The following is a 15,957-nucleotide window of genomic DNA, read 5'->3' on the forward strand; positions in this document are numbered from 1 at the left end:
AGTGTTTTACTCCATACATATTCCTTCAGGTATATTATCTGAAGTCTGAATAACCTAACACTTCAATAAGCTTATGTTTCAGCAGCAGATTGAGTGCATGAGCTCGGAAAAATGTTTCTCACTGTGGATTACTTGATTGAATATTGCTGTTCCCATTAATGGAATATTGAGTGTGAAAAAGATGAATGAAAAAGCCCGTCTGGCCGCCGCTAGCGGGAGCAGATCTGGTGGTTAGGCCAATTTCACCCACTGCAGCATTTATTGAACACATTGACCGCACAGCTGTGTGCCTTCTCACAACGCAGTCCAATTTAATTAGCTTTAGTGCAGAGATGTGAGGCTAATTCCTTATTCATCATCTGATTGATTCTCCTTTTTTACAATTCAAAATCTTTTTGATTTGATGATTTAAGATCGCTGTGATCAGTCTTCACCTCCGACCATCCGTTGTTTGTAATTTGCTCAGTGAGATGGAGCTTGGGATTGTGCAGCAAAGATGTGCTGCTGATTTTGACAGAATATATTTTACATTTGGAAGTTTTCAAATAACTACTGTAACAACTGTTTGACTCAGTGATGATATATCCGACAGTGAAGCATTGAGACCTGGTGGAGTAGATGTGTAGGCATGTTTGTAATGATGTGCTGTTCTGTAGGTGGCCACTAGATAGTGCTGTTGAGTCTTTGTCTGTTTGACAGTTTGATAGTTTGATGCAGTTTCACTTTTGTTTTATTTCATCTATCATTAAAACTGGTAATACATGAAGTGTTTTAAGCCTTTCTTATTGTGCAGGCTGGTGTCTACTACTTACCATGTTGAAAAAAGTTTATATTTACTAAGGTTTAACTTCGTAACTGAGTTTAACACTTCAGTTATCATATGATCGGAGGGTAATAATCATTTCTCAGTTATATGACCCTTTTCCTGTATTTGACTGAATTTTTATTGTTTCAGTTTTGCTTTGCATTCTTACTTGACAATATTTCCTGAATTTCTGTAGTATATTTGCAAAGCCTTTATTCTGGTTTGATGAGTTTAAGGCTGCAACTAACGATTATTTTCTTTGCTGATTAATCTGTCAATTATTTTCTCGATTAATCGATGAGTTGTTTGGTCTGTAAAATGTCAGAAAATGGTGAAACATGTTGATCAGTGTTTCCCAAAGCCCAAGATGACATCCTCAAATGTCATGTTTTGTCCACAACTCAAAGATATTCAGTTTACCGTCATAGAGGAGTAAAGAAACCAGAAAAAAATGTCTCAAACCGTTTAATCAAACATCAAAATAGTTGGCGATTCATTTAATAGTTGACGATTAATCAATTAATCTTTGCAGCTCTCCTGGGATTATTATTATTATGGCTTTATTTTGTTATACAGCCAACAGCCAGGACGACAACAGTGGAAGCGGGTGATAGAGTGAGGTATGATTGTTAACCTGACTATCCATCATACGCATCGACCTAAACCACCCTCATCCAGCCCTCTGCTCTCTTATCTATACGTCTGTCTGTGGAGTATTGAGCCGGCACTGCAGCAGCCTGAGCCGGCCACTCAGCTACAGTCTGCCCTCCATCCTCTCTCCCTCCTTCTGACTGACTGGGACGTGATCTGATAAAGAGGACTCGGGGTGAGACTGAAGGCTCTGGTTGCAGTCAGAGACCAAGGTCAGCACTTTACATTGACCGGACAACACAGTGAGGTGAATACAGCTCATCTGTGGTCACTAGAAAGAGTGGTGGCTTCAGAGTTTCTTAACAAGTCGGGCCCTTCCTCGTTCCTCCTTGTCTTCCTCCTTGTCTTCCTCTTCTTTAATATAGGGGCTGAACAATGGAGCGTTATCATTTTATTCTTCCCTGGAGAGGCTAAGTAGAGCTACATACTGTAAGTGCTGGCGGTGTTACTGAGTGATCCAGAGTAGAGAGAGAGGGCTGAAACAGCAGTTATACTCCTATCTGACTCCACTCTTTGTGCCCGTTATAGCACACCCACCTAGCGTTGTGCACACACAGTTAAAACAGGCTCAGTTAAGAGAATAGAAAGGTACACTCCCTATTGGTCGTCTTCAGGATCAGGACAGATTTGGACGTTTGAGATTTTTGAATTGGACTTACGGCTTTCCATATCTGAACACTAACCGGTGAGTAGCAATATAGCGATTGAGAGGACTCTGTAGCTATGAGAGACATACTGGGAGTATGCTGCTGAATACAGTAAGACAAGGAGGAAGAATCCATTGAATATTTGTTGGGACGTCAGACATTGTTTCCTTGGAAAAAAAATAAGAATGGCCTATCTTACGGTACAATGGAAGGCTAGCCAGTTCAGTTTCATCTTTTAAAAACTATTTTTAAAAATCCATTGTAAATGTTTAACTAAGATAAGAGAGATAAAATAGTCCTTCATTAATCCCACAGCGGGGAAATTTGCAGTATTATAACAGCAAAGGGGATAGTACAAACAAAAAGAGGCATCAGTTAAAAAAATAAACAAACAAGATATTATAAAAATGTAAGTAAAATCTAAAGATATAGAAGTAAACAGTAAAAAAAAAAATATATATATATATATATATATATATACTGTATATATATATTTTTATATCTATATATAGGTATATATATAGGTATAATAAATACAATTAAAATGAAATGTTTTATTCCCTTTTATTATATGTATTGAAATGTGTCATTGCTTTGTGATAGATGGGTAAAAAGCACATTTCTATATTTCAGTCACTTTCTATTCAAGATATTTGTTCATTTCTGTTGTGGTTATGCAGTTTATTGAGGGTTATGCTATTTGCTCTGGGCAGTGGAGTAAGAAGTAGAAAGACGTTTTACTTAACTAAAGTCAAAGTCATTCAAATATACTATATAAGTAAAAGTATGTAAGTATTAACAGCAACATGTTCTTGAAGTATCAATCGTGTAAGTACTCCTTGTGTGGCAGAGACCTCCTCCCTCTCAGTGTTATATTATTATATACATGTTATTTGATTATTACTGCATTACTGTTAGACTTCTGTGTATATTGCTGGCTAATTTAACAGTGCATAATACTTTATAAAGTGATCACATTTTGTATGTAAAACCTAAATCTGCAAGGTAACTACAGTATATCTGTCCAATAAATATGGTGGGGTAAAAAAGTAAAATAGTTATCTCTGAAATGTGTAGAAGTATACGGAAGCATAGGATTGAAATGCTCAAGCAAAGTGCAAGTCACTTATGTACAGTACTTGAATAAATGTACTTTGTTACTTCCCACCACTGCCTGAGGGTGGGTGTTGGTTATTATTTATATCACTTTCATGCTTGGATCATTCTTTTAGTATTGCAAAACATTCCCCTTTCGGTCATTTTATCAATATAATTACAAGCATTTGTTTTTCTTTTAAACCCATATTTCATTAGTAAATGAGTTACTACAGTATGTGCATCCTTTGTTACTGCAGACACTTTGGATCCATTCTGCTCTCTGGCTGGTCAGTTGTTTGCCAGTGTGTATGGCTGTTTTACATTTGAATTGTGTGCATGTTGTAGTTTTTCCATGCAGTGAAATGGATTACTGTGATGGACAATTCAAATGACCATTGGTGGTGGTTAGTCCCAGAGATGTAGCACACTGGTATCATCTCCACAGCGTTGAAGAGGTCTTTACTTGCAGTGTGAGTGCCTTCGACTCCGGGGGTATGCTAACGAGATGTGAAGGAGAGTGTAGATGGATGAGAGAGAACAGCAGAGGATGAAACTCCGGGGATAAGGCCAACAGCAGCTGGACGCACTACCTGCATGTATGTGTGTGTATGTATGTGTGCAGGTGCTGTCAGTTTAATCTGTGAGGTGACTTCCTGAGTCCTTAGCTTGAGCAGAAAACATTTTTCACCTCTATTAGCTGATAGAAGGCGTTTGTAGCGTGGCATAGTCATCAGTCTCTCCAGCTGTTAGGTCATAGCCCAGTCTTCACTTCCATTTCTCATGTTGTGGATTATATCTCCCCCAGCTCACACTCTCCCTCCTTCATCTGATCTGGCTGCTGTTACAGTATTTCCTGTTTAAGCTAGGGCTGGGCAATATGGCCTTCTATCATGATATAGGTAATCTCGATAACAATGTATATCATGATATAGCATGTTTTCTGGTAATTCAAGAAATAGTCTACTGTGCATGAAATAACCACATGGTAAAGCCTATTTTTGTATACTCCTGGGTGAAAATATTTGGGCATTTATTATAAATATTTGATATTTTATAAATATTTGACAAATGAAAAATACTGAGTATTTTCTCATGTAATTAAGAACTTTACTGCAAAATGAACAAAACAGTTTTAAGTGAAATTATAGTGAAAAATATTAAATATTTCACATCAGATCAGATACATTTTTGTTTGTTATTACAATTTAGACAATGTAATTTTATATCACGACATCTCGATATATGATTTCATCACGACATGATTCCATTAAAAGACGATAAGATATCATATTGAATTATCGCCCAGCCCTAATTTAAGCTGTTGTCGGTCATCCTGCACAATAAAATAACTAATTATTGAGTTGAGATGTTGTTGTCGTTGTTGGACACTGTTGATGTTCTATATTGACACTCATGGGGCAACGTATCCTCATACAACTGTTCATATGATATCTAACGAAAAGTTATTCCTTAATTTTCTTTGCGTTTCCTACGAATGTCCAGCAACACATCACGATATCCACTCATTACATGGATACAGTCTTTTCAAAATAAACTTCCATCTTCACAGGAAACAACTTGGTTAGGTTTAGGCAACAACATTACTCAGTTAGGTTTAGGAAAAGATCGGTTAAAATAACTCCAAAAGTTGCATAACTTAAGTACGGAAGTTACGTGACAAATAAATCAACGTTGACTTCTGGTTGACCCCTCCAACCTCCTCTCTATGTGGCATTTTTTGCTCTTTATAATTCCTGGTGTACAATTACGTGGATTACATACAAATTGATATTGTGCGATATATACGAATTACAGTGCTTTTTTTTTGCAGTTATAGCTACGAACTGTGTTTGAGAACAGCCTGCATGGAGGCAATGTTCTTATGGTAAATGGTAAATGGACTTGGACTTATATAGCGCTTTTCTAGTCTTCCGACCACTCAAAGCGCTTTACACTACATGTCAGTATTCACCCATTCATACACTGATGGCAGAGGCTACTAAGGTGCCGACTTTGCCCATCAGGATTTAATCTAAATACTCATTCACACACCGATGGCTATGCCTCCGGGAGCAATTTTGGGGTTAAGTGTCTTGCTCAAGGACACATCGACGTGTGACCCGGAGCAGCCGGGGATCGAACCACCGACCTTCCGATTGGTGGACAACCTGCTCTACCCTCTGAGCCACAGCCGCCCCATTACAACATTATGGTACAAAATTATACCATAAAAACATTTCTTGCATACTAACTGCAAAGATCAGCACGTTGTATATACTTTATGCAATTATCTATCATAACGTAATGTGTAACGTTAAAGTTACAACACACTTTCACTCAATCACTTCCTCATCTCTTTCTCTTTTTTTCCCTACTCCAATACTGTAATTCTCCCCCCTCATTCCTCTCTTCTTGCTCCCTGTGCATGCTGTGTATTGCCTGCATGACTGCGGAGGGAATGGAGCAGAGAGGGCGTCCAGTGCTCTGACGTTAGAGCTCCGCTGAGGAACGCATATATTAGAAGAGAGCAGAGGAGAGGTGAGGAGAGAGAGAGAGAGAGAGAGCGAGAGAGAGAGAGTACCACTACAGGGAAGGAATGTGAGAGAAGAGAATATGATTATGGCTAATGCTTTGTACCTGTGGTTTTACTTGGTGCTCTGGGGCCTCTTACATGATGTATTGTGAGCTTGGCTGGCTTTAATAATACCCATCACAAGCCTAATGCCCTGGGAGACAGGGGACAGTCCAGTGATTACGTGTATTTTTAGCTCCACCTCAGCAGCCCAACACATGGAGAAGCGGGAAAGAGGATGTTTTGAATGAATCGACGCTACGGTGCACAACAGAAGACGTCAGCAACGGCAGCACTACCAGCTGAGAGGAGTACACACACACAGACACAGGCACCACTGAGGAGAGCAGAGCACAGCACAGCACAGCACAGCAAATCACAGACCTGCAGCTAACATGTTGGGCCAACCAGGACAGTCAACCTCCCACGTCCCTTACAAGAGGCAGCCAGTGTATCGTGCGACTCACAGGTGTGTATCCCAGCCCGCCACATATGTGGGGATTGTATCGCTACGTAGCGACTCAGGAGGTGTGTCTGCTAAAAGCTCTCCAGCAGCTGCAGGAGATAAAGTGCATGCCGTTAAGTGTTTGTACAAAGTATATGTGCAGGCAGGAAGATTCACGCGCATGCTGAACAGTGTTCTGTGTATCGTCCGTTTTTTTGTGGCAGAGGAGGCAGCTGGCTGTTTTGCTTTAACAAATCTTTGGATTGCCTTCGGGGAGTGCGGATATCAATGTGTACTAATGGTGCAGTCTCTCCATGAATGAAAAGCAAGAGAGATGCTCACTGCAGTGCCTCATGATTGCAGGTCACTGACCGCCGTGTTGATGTCAGCAGAACTGTGATCTCTCAGGCTGATTATGATGCTCTTCCATATACATGGTTAATGTCCCTACGGTTTAGACTGAAGTGGAGGTTTGATGCAGTCCTCCCCACCTCTCAGTGAGCCAGAGATACACTTCCCAAAGGAATGTACATGTTTACATGGGTTTTCTTCTCATTCCTTAGCACAGCTGCTATTAGGGCCTAGCCCACACACAGACAGATCCACACATATATATATATATATATACAGACACAGACATGCAATGTCACATCTGCTGACTATTTTGCTCTCTTTTTGCCTGAAGTGTATATTATTTGCATCGTTGACTTAAAGGTACAGTGTGTAACATCCTGCGGCATCTCGCGGTTAGGTTGCACATTAAAAACTCTCCTGTGTGCCAAGCGTGTAGAAGAACTACAGTGGCCGACGTTAAAACGTGAATGGCCCTATCTAGAGTTGTTGTAAGAACAGCGTTGGTCAAATGGTGAATAGCAGAGCCTGTGTGTGTATGAGAGAAGTGAGTGGTGAAGCCAGAGAGTGAGTGGTGGCTAATGTGTGTCAGCGAACAAGTGAGCTAGTGGAGCAGAAGACAGAGTTAGTTTAGCTTTGAGAATATCAAGTGAAAGTACAGTGGAAGTTGCAGGACTTTCAACCAGGAGACCCGTTTGTAACGTTGTAATCACGTCAGTCTTTAGTCACGTGACTCGTCTTTATCGTCAGTCGAGTCCCGTTAGTCCCGTGAGTCGTTATTATCTTCAGTCCTGTGAGTCACGTGAGTCGTTTAGTATCGTCAACCACGACCGTTTCCTAACCCTAACTAAGTGGTTCTGTTGCCTAAACCTAACTTTCTGTTAAAACAGAAGTTTATTTTCAAAGGACACTATGCATGTAACAAGCTTATATTGACGCCCCGTCCCTGGCCCGTCCAAAAGTGGCGAGGGGCACTGACCAAGTGGCGGTATTTGACGAGTTGGGAGTGAGAACGTGTTGGCTACCTATATAGATATAAACGGCTTATTCTAAGGTAACGTAAACACAAAGACTCTTGTTTTCAGGTGATTATACACTAAAGAAAACATACTTATTAATAATATATATTCCATTTCTGCCAATTCATCCCCCTAAATGTTATATACTGTTCCTTGAAGCAGCACCACCGTGACCTCTCTGTATATGGCATGGTATACATTAACATGGTTTGAAAGTCACTGTCAGGGATTTACTAGCACAAATATGGTCAGATTTCCGTGTATATTAAGTGGCAACCTACAGTTTTTAAGCTGTTAATTCTGTCTCTTTGAATGCAACATGGAAATGATGCCATAGATCCATGCACAAGATATCAAGCTTATTATCATTCTGTCAGGGTCTTGATGTCAGCCGCAGCGAATAAGGTTACTTAGCCTATTTATCATTCCTGCATGTGCTCCCTAATCGGCCAGCCCTCCTGCTGTGCTCTCTCAGCCACAGAGGCAGTGGGCCGTAAACACCAGACCGCAAAATTTCACCTACAGCATGAGGTTCAGATAATAGAAGATTGGATTCAATATTATTTTCATTGCAGGATATATAGCTACATTTATAACCTAGCTCTTGTTAAACTAACGTCAACAAGCCTCTTGTGGGTCTGTCCAGTCTTGTGTGGTGGTCTGTTTTTAATGGATTATGCAATGGTCGGCTCTAGCTTAGTCTGGTTCTACTCAGGGCGTTGGATAAGATCAGTCAGTTCCAGTAATGTTGAGTACAGCCCAGTCACACCCAGCCCAGCTCATTCTTCGCCTTTCATCCCTCGGCCACGGGGTGAAACGTGGCCACTGCGCTTCGTTTATATGCTTAGCTCTGATATAGAGGTCATATTTTTGTTAAAGTGCGGCTTTGAATAGCTGGACCACTTCAGTCTGAAAAATGACACACCTATAATTGGTGCAGGGGACAGAATACCCCTGGATAGAGGGATGACCTCCCCTTAAACACAACCATTCTGCACATTTCCAGGGAGACTTAATCCTTCTAAGAATAGACATAATGATGATACCTAACAGGAGGGTGAGGCATTTGAAAAGGGAGTACATTCTCTGTGTATTAAGACCGTGACCTTTTAAATTCCCCAGATTGTGATCAGCCTCTGTGAGTGGGATAGCAATTCTAGGGATGGGACTGTTGTGGTTAAAATCTCCAGTCTGTAGTTTGAGAGCTGTGCACCAGATGTGGCCTACCTTCCTCCGCTGATGCCTGACTTAATAAGTCTCCTAAGTCCTTACAAGCTCTCCCCACACTCTCAGGATGCAGAGATTTCTAAAAATAGCCTCTAAATTCAGTCACCCTCTGCCAGCCAAGTGGAACCTCACCTAATTCATTTAATCCATCTGTTTAATTTCCTTGATAAAATGATAACGTGATAGGGCTTTAGCAATCAAGAGGGACAGATGGGCCAAAACCAAATTATTAAATCAGTTTTTATAATTTTTGTAACACTGTGTATTATGTTAAAATAACCCCGTATTTGATGTCAGGTATTTTATGTCACTTCTGTATTAGAAAAATGGCGCTCTTGTGATCTAAATCTGGGAATACCAGAGAATAAATAGACAGTTTAGAGGGATCAGATCGTGAGAGAAACCTGCAGTGCTTTGATAGCTTTGTTTACAGCATGTTTATGCAGAACAGATGTGAAGACACTGTTATTGTTCTGCATAATACAACAAGACATTGACACTAAAAAAAATCCGTTTGCATCCTAGTAGATGTTGCGTCGACTGGGGCCTTTGTGTGCGGTGCCTGCGTGTTGTTCATTCATTGCCACTGAGCATTGCAGTCATGGAGTAGCTGTGTTGTCTTAACCCGGTGTATCACTGTAATGTAACTCCCCAGTGGGAGTGTGTTCAGTGGCTGCTTTTGCTCTGCGGCGTGTGTCTGCTCAGATTCTGTAATGAGAACTGCAGGAGAGACGTCCCTCCAGGCCTGGAGCCAGTCTGGACACAGTTAGCTCACAGCAGACAATAGATATCGCACACACAGTCAAACATGTCCTGCAAAGAGGGATAGTGAGAGAAGAAGGGTATTCGCCAATGATGAGAAGTCAGAAATGTCTTTGTTTTCCTGTTATAGATATAGTGCACACACTGAAGCAAACACTGTTTAGTGAAAAGACAGGTCTGCTGCAGTAAAGTGTACTGCGCTATACAAGCCTGGACACCCTCAGGGCAAAGATTCTCTGCAGCAGAATTTACCAGACTAATCAGATTTCTTCCCATACAGTACCTCCTGTATTTTTGCTTAGATATGATGACTTTATCATTTACCATTGTTCCAAACCCCAAAGAGTAATGTAATGTAATCAAAGGTCTGAACAATAGATTTGTCTAGTATTGTCTCCCAGTATGCTTTACAGAGCATTTTTCAGCACTGGGATAATTTGATACATTCCTCCACAGTCATCCTGCTGACTAAAGCTTCCCGATGTTAAAACACATCTTTGTTTTTTCATGTTTGTGTGTGTGTGCACTTTAGGATTGTGCAGTTAATCAAATTTCATTTTCGATTACGTTTTCGGCTTCCAACGATTCTGAAAACAAGATAATCAACATAAAACGATTATTGTGCCGCCATTCCATTTTGCAATGACGCTCTTGTGCTCGCTGTGCCCTCTCTACCTGCGAGGAGGGACGGAGCTCCCTTCTACCCGGTGCGACTGTCAACCGGGGTGGACTGTCCTCAGTGCGGCAATGTCGGCAAACACGTGACACGTGTAAATGTGTCGTTTACTATGCTTTGTTGGTGTGACTTTTTGGCTGGACCCCAGAGGGACAGCCCTATACACGCAAAAGTCTGTCAATGACTAACTGAGTGATGAAGTTACAGGATTGGTCGGCCGAGTATTGGAGTTCCCTCATTGGCCGTTGCTCCTTCAAAATGAAAAGGCGGAGAACAGTCCTTTATGCAATGAGCCCGTGCAGTGCGACACGTCCGGCTCACGAAACTTTGACCAAGCTGTCAAACTAGGCGATCTAGTTCTAAAATGAAACAAGACTCAGCCGTGGCATAGCCAATTTCTCACTTAAAATGTTTTCAGAAATAGATTTTGGTGGATTGTTTAGACGGAATAACTGAAAATTTATGAGCAGGCCGCCTTTTTGTTTCCTGTTTCCATCAGGTGCATTCCATGATAGGGTACGTCACGGCTTGAATGGCCAGTTGAGTGGAGCAGCGCGTCCACTAGCGTCCTCCGGGACCTGGTGGACATGTACCGCTAGATTTAACATTAAAGACATGACCGCTGACTATTTTTGTAACAATTTAGCCACAAGTTCACAGACTGACCGAACACGGGTCAGCCATGTACTCGGTTGTTTACTAGAGCACAAAGTTCTTCATAGATCTAGCCTCTTCATTTTGCTCTCAAAGTGCACCAGATTGATGCATTTAACTTTAAATATTAGGCTACTACTAGGCTATTGTCTTTCTAAATGCATGATGTTCCCAAAGTCAATGAGTAATCGTGTTTGTGATCTCAATATTGACCAAAATAATCATGATTATGATTTTTGCCGTAATCAAGCAGCCCTAGTGTGCCTGCTTGTGTGTGTGGCGGACAAGCGTTGGGGGTAGAAGGAGGGTATTTAGAGTTTGGATGACATAATAATGCCTCTGACATGATTGTGTAAGGGGTTTAGACGTGTTTCACAGCATGAGGGTTAGCTCAATCCGATTGTTAGAGGATCCAGTGGCTGTTTATCTGCCCCTCTGTTTTTGGACAAAGGCACTGGCAAGTGACATGGCTTTCATGAAACGGTATCAGAAAACAGGGATTACCCTGGTTCACATAATGTAATCCGTAAGGACACAATGCAATTCAACTACGCCTGTCCTGCTTTGTTTCTCTACATTATAGAGAGCGTATGGTAAAACAGCATGAAGACACTGTATCTTAACATACTTCCAGGCCTTGGGTTGAACGTATCATATTTATTATTATATTCATTTATTATATACTAATATAAATGTCATTATATTTAAAGAAGAGATAGATGAGAACAGTTGTGCTTGAGGTATTGAGCTTAATTACTCTGACATCCAGCTCTTAAAAGAGGTGTCTCCCAGGAGCATGTTATTGATTTGCAGAAATTGCAAATATTGATCCACAGAATAAGCTGCGCTGCCATGTTCACCTGTGTGCTGGCCCTCATTAGATAGTTTACCTCCAGCCTTTACACCCCCTTTTGCCATTACACCCAAGTGGGATGTCATCAAAGCTATCTACCTCTCCTCTATCACCTCTTCTTCTACCTATCTAGCTAGCTACCTACCTGCTATTTCCATTATTTCACAGGGTGGACACCAGCTCCATTACAGCAGGGGTCGGCAATCTTTTTGTTATGAAGTGCCATTTTTACGTTTTCTTGTTCATCAGTGTGCCATATCAACATGACACCACATCAAAATTAAAATCTCCAACAGATCTATAATTTATTCCATCCATATAGGCAACGTGCACAGCAACATTTAAAAAAAAATAAAAAATTTTTTTTCCCATAATCAGGACATTGTAATTATAGGCTTTATGAGAGCACTATAAAAGAAAGCTGCCGTCCTCATGAAAACAATCAATCTTATTAGTCATTTCATTTTTGTGTAAGTCCCTGGATTTTTGTGTTAATAACAGCAAAAGGTGAACTGGACTTTCTGTCTCTTTAATCTGATGTAGTCTTGTACAAACATATTTAGAGTAGCCGTCTCTGCCTATTTTTTGCCATGCTCCTCTGATGTTTGATTTATTTTTGATGTTGCGGGATTACGGGGTTTAGAGATCAAACGGATAATCTGATCATGAACATATGCAATTTGTGTCTGTGTGTGTGCGTGCGCCTCTCTGCGTGCGCTCAGGGGAGTGTGTACGTAGTATGACAGATTGCCTAACTTTGGCTGAATCGGACGGAGTCACGCTGTGGATCATTCATTTGGTACCACCGGGAGCTGACAGACGTTTTGAGCTTGAAGACGAAGAAAAATGCTTGGAGTTAGTCTAGCAAATGATGAGGGCTGCTGCATGGGGCTTGCATTGAGAACCTGCAGGTAGGCCATCTTTTTTTTGGTACGCCTGCTCTATGCATTGTATCTGTTTGTGACCGACAGGACTGCATTTGGAAGGTGCACGTGGCGAGGTATAGATGCTCACGGTTTGGTCTGTTAAACAGTACTGCAGCTGTTTTGCTGCACAATGCTTAGACCTTAGATAGAGTGAGGGCCTTTATCTTGGTCTGTTCTTTTGTAAAAGCTCTTCTAACTAGTGACTAGGAGGTCTTTTAGCAGAACGAAAAGCTGACTATAACTTTCTTCACTTTTGTTTTGCAACCCGGCATACTTAGATTCCTTTTTTTTTTTTTTACTTTTTATGGTTGCTGAGGGTGATTGATTGTGTTATTCTACAGACAAAGCTGTCATCTCCGACTGACATCTGTGCTGCAGGATTGCTGCAGAATTCAGGAGTAGCTGCCTCACCATAAATTATCTTAAAGACCTAAACAGCTGCATAAGTAGGCACTTCACATGGATGTACACATGCACCTATAGGAAGATGGCTTAGAGGCTCTGTGCGGCGATCCACCATCTCCATGCAGAATGGGTTTTATCACAGGGAGGATGCTGTGGCAGTTCTGACAGTGTTCTTTGTATGAATATCAAATGATAAATGCAGTTACATGTAAGTAAAATACAGAGCCTGTTTTCCCAGAATCCTCTCCTGTCTCCTATCCTGTCTCCTCTCCTCTTCTGATTTTGCTTTTGGCACGCATCAGAGAAATAGTTGAGAAACATATTTAATCGGATAGGATGAGCTGTCTGCTCTGTAAACGCACGTGTGCACGTGTATGTGTGTGAATATTGAATAATCTTCCTCCATTGTAAACAGAGATGGTCGTGATGGGGACATCTAGGGGGATGGAGAATGGTTAAGATTGCTGTACTTCACTACTGCATCGATAAGAACAGCTATTCTTGATCACCAGTTTCATTTGTAAATGCCACCGTTTAAACTAGTTGATGCACATTGACGACATTGACGACATTGATGACAACATTTCTAAAATAAAAATGGTGCAAATGTTAACATTTTCATAACAAATCTTATTTTTCTTCTTTTAGGTATAAAGTATTTCCACTTACATGCTGCTTCTACATTTCAGATGCATTTACTGCAATCTAGGCTGCTTATTGACAGATCTCTGCTTTTTAGATATTTTGACAAGGTCATTGGAGCTAGATTTTTTAACCTTTGCTCTATCCTCTTTGAGGATACTTTACACTATGTATTTATCATCACGCCTACCATTTAAAGGACCAATATGTAATATATTTACTGTATTGAATCATAAAATGACCATGATATGTCATCAGAGATAAAGGAAACATGCTGAATTGAAATACTGGCTTCTTTGACAACAATGCTACAGACAGTATGTTCTCCTTTTGAAATTTCCATTACGGTCCGGAACGTCTGTTTTTGTTTTGGGCCGCTGTGATCCCGTCCACGGCCCATTTAAACACCCCGTTGCCATATATATGAAACAAACTGGCATGCAAACGCAGCCTTCTGCAGCCATGGAAGCAAGCAACTGGATCAACAGAGACATTAGTTAACGTTAGATTCTACCCGACCTGAAAAGCCTCGGCACATCTCTCTGTGGTCCGTGTGCAGCTGGGTTATCAAGGCAGCGAGTATTTGAGACACACATCCGGTGAAGTGATTCTGACTACTGCTGGTGGCTAGAGGCTAATGCAGTCGTGTCTAGAAGGTAACCCTCAAATTGCGAAAATTTGCGCTAACTGCTATCAGTCACATCAGAGGAGCAGACGGGCCACAGCTCCAATGTTTTGAATTCAGATTACCCATTTTAAATGCTAGCTGTGCTACACATTGTTCTTTTAAGACATAGAGAGACGATGACAAATTCTGCAGTTGCTCTCTATAACAACTAAAGTAAACGTAAAAGTGGCGTCCCAATTTCAAGTATTACTTTGTAATTGTTTGTTTTTTGCCTCTTGAACTTGAACATGACATCATGTAACACTTATTTTCATTCTTTACCTTTGTACACCATGTGACGGCAAGCATCAGAGCACAACAAAGTCTGCCTTTGTTGGCTTGATCTTTGCTTTTCCAGTTGATGGGCAGACTCGATCCGTTATAGTGCTCTGCTGCTCTTGGATGCTGTGGTGTGTGTGTTGTATTTGGTTGAAATTAGATAGAAGATGGGGAACAAACCTCATATTTCCTTCTAATATCACAGGATGTCTCCGACTTTGGAGGAATTATGTATTTGGTTCCTAAGTGGCAGGAGAGAGGACCCAAAGTCTCTTTATCTTGTCTGATTCTTTCTTCGTTGAACCTTAATTTTTATTCTGCTGACAGTGCGATGATCATTTTGCTAGTTAAGCCTCCTACACATGGGTGGAGCCCCCTGGAGGGATTCAAGGGTGAGTCGGTCAAATTCAAATGAATTACTACTTTAGTCTCTTTCTTGGGGATGTTAATAAAAGTTCAATCAGTAACCACCATTTCATACTACATTAATGGTCTTCATTGGTGCATTTTATTAGTAATGAAACTGACTGTTTTTAGATATTTGGTGATGTTGTTGCCTGTGAAAGAGATATTCTCTGCCAGTGTTTTACATCCCACATAAGGTTTTGTTTTGCAGTAACGTCCCTTGGTCTCTTTGTGGTCTCACTGGTCTTTCCTGTCTGGGACATGCAGTTTTCAAGCCCTCCGTCTATCTCCTGCCTGACATTTTCAGCTTTAACATTCCCCCGCACTTCACATCCCCTCCTGTCCTGCATTGCACAGTTAAGTGATTAGCTTCGCAATGTGGGTTGGACTTTGCATTTTTACACTCAAGCAGATGTTCTAGCTATTTAGCCACAGGAAAGAGAGTGTGCAGTGTCAGGTTTTAAAAAAACAAACAAATTGAATCCACTTTGCCAGTTTAGATGTGATACTTGATATTTGATTTAATTATTTTGGGTAGATTTGAAAGGGCCATTTTGTTTGATGGTTGTGATTCCTGTGTGTACAGCAGTCTCAGACCTCATTAGACTGGCAAATGAGGACTGTGCTTCAGCGCATCTGAATGGCTGGTCATAGCACACAAATTACATTTTGGAAATCATCCACGATGCAGATGCAGCGGAATGAGCTGGGATGTCTTCCTGGCTGCCTGCCCATCATTTCATCATGTCAGTAAGAGAAGAGCTGTGTCAGCGTGGGAAAAGCAAGGCAAGAAATGATTTTGGGTTGAGACGGAACATAATTACATGCATTTGATTACATTCATTCTAATTAGGGACCGTTGCAGATCATCCA

The 15,957-nt window shown here is 41.0% G+C and overlaps 1 protein-coding gene across 8 annotated transcripts in view; it reads left to right on the forward strand.

Moving 5' to 3' along the window:
* plekha7b (pleckstrin homology domain containing, family A member 7b) overlaps positions 1 to 15,957 on the forward strand; it is a 101,367-nt gene that overhangs the window by 23,309 nt on the left and 62,101 nt on the right. Inside the window, exon 1 of one of the 8 annotated variants that reach the window (XM_037759685.1) lies at positions 5,808 to 6,242. The exons of the other annotated variants lie outside the window; for them this stretch is intronic. Within the exon in view, the coding sequence (XP_037615613.1) occupies positions 6,169 to 6,242 (74 nt within the window). The 5' untranslated portion in view covers positions 5,808 to 6,168. Of the gene's footprint in view, positions 1 to 5,807; positions 6,243 to 15,957 lie in introns of those variants that run through there. 8 annotated transcript variants of the gene reach the window in all.

The sequence above is a fragment of the Sebastes umbrosus genome, chromosome 2 (assembly GCF_015220745.1).
Source record: "Sebastes umbrosus isolate fSebUmb1 chromosome 2, fSebUmb1.pri, whole genome shotgun sequence".
NCBI lineage: Eukaryota > Metazoa > Chordata > Actinopteri > Perciformes > Sebastidae > Sebastes > Sebastes umbrosus.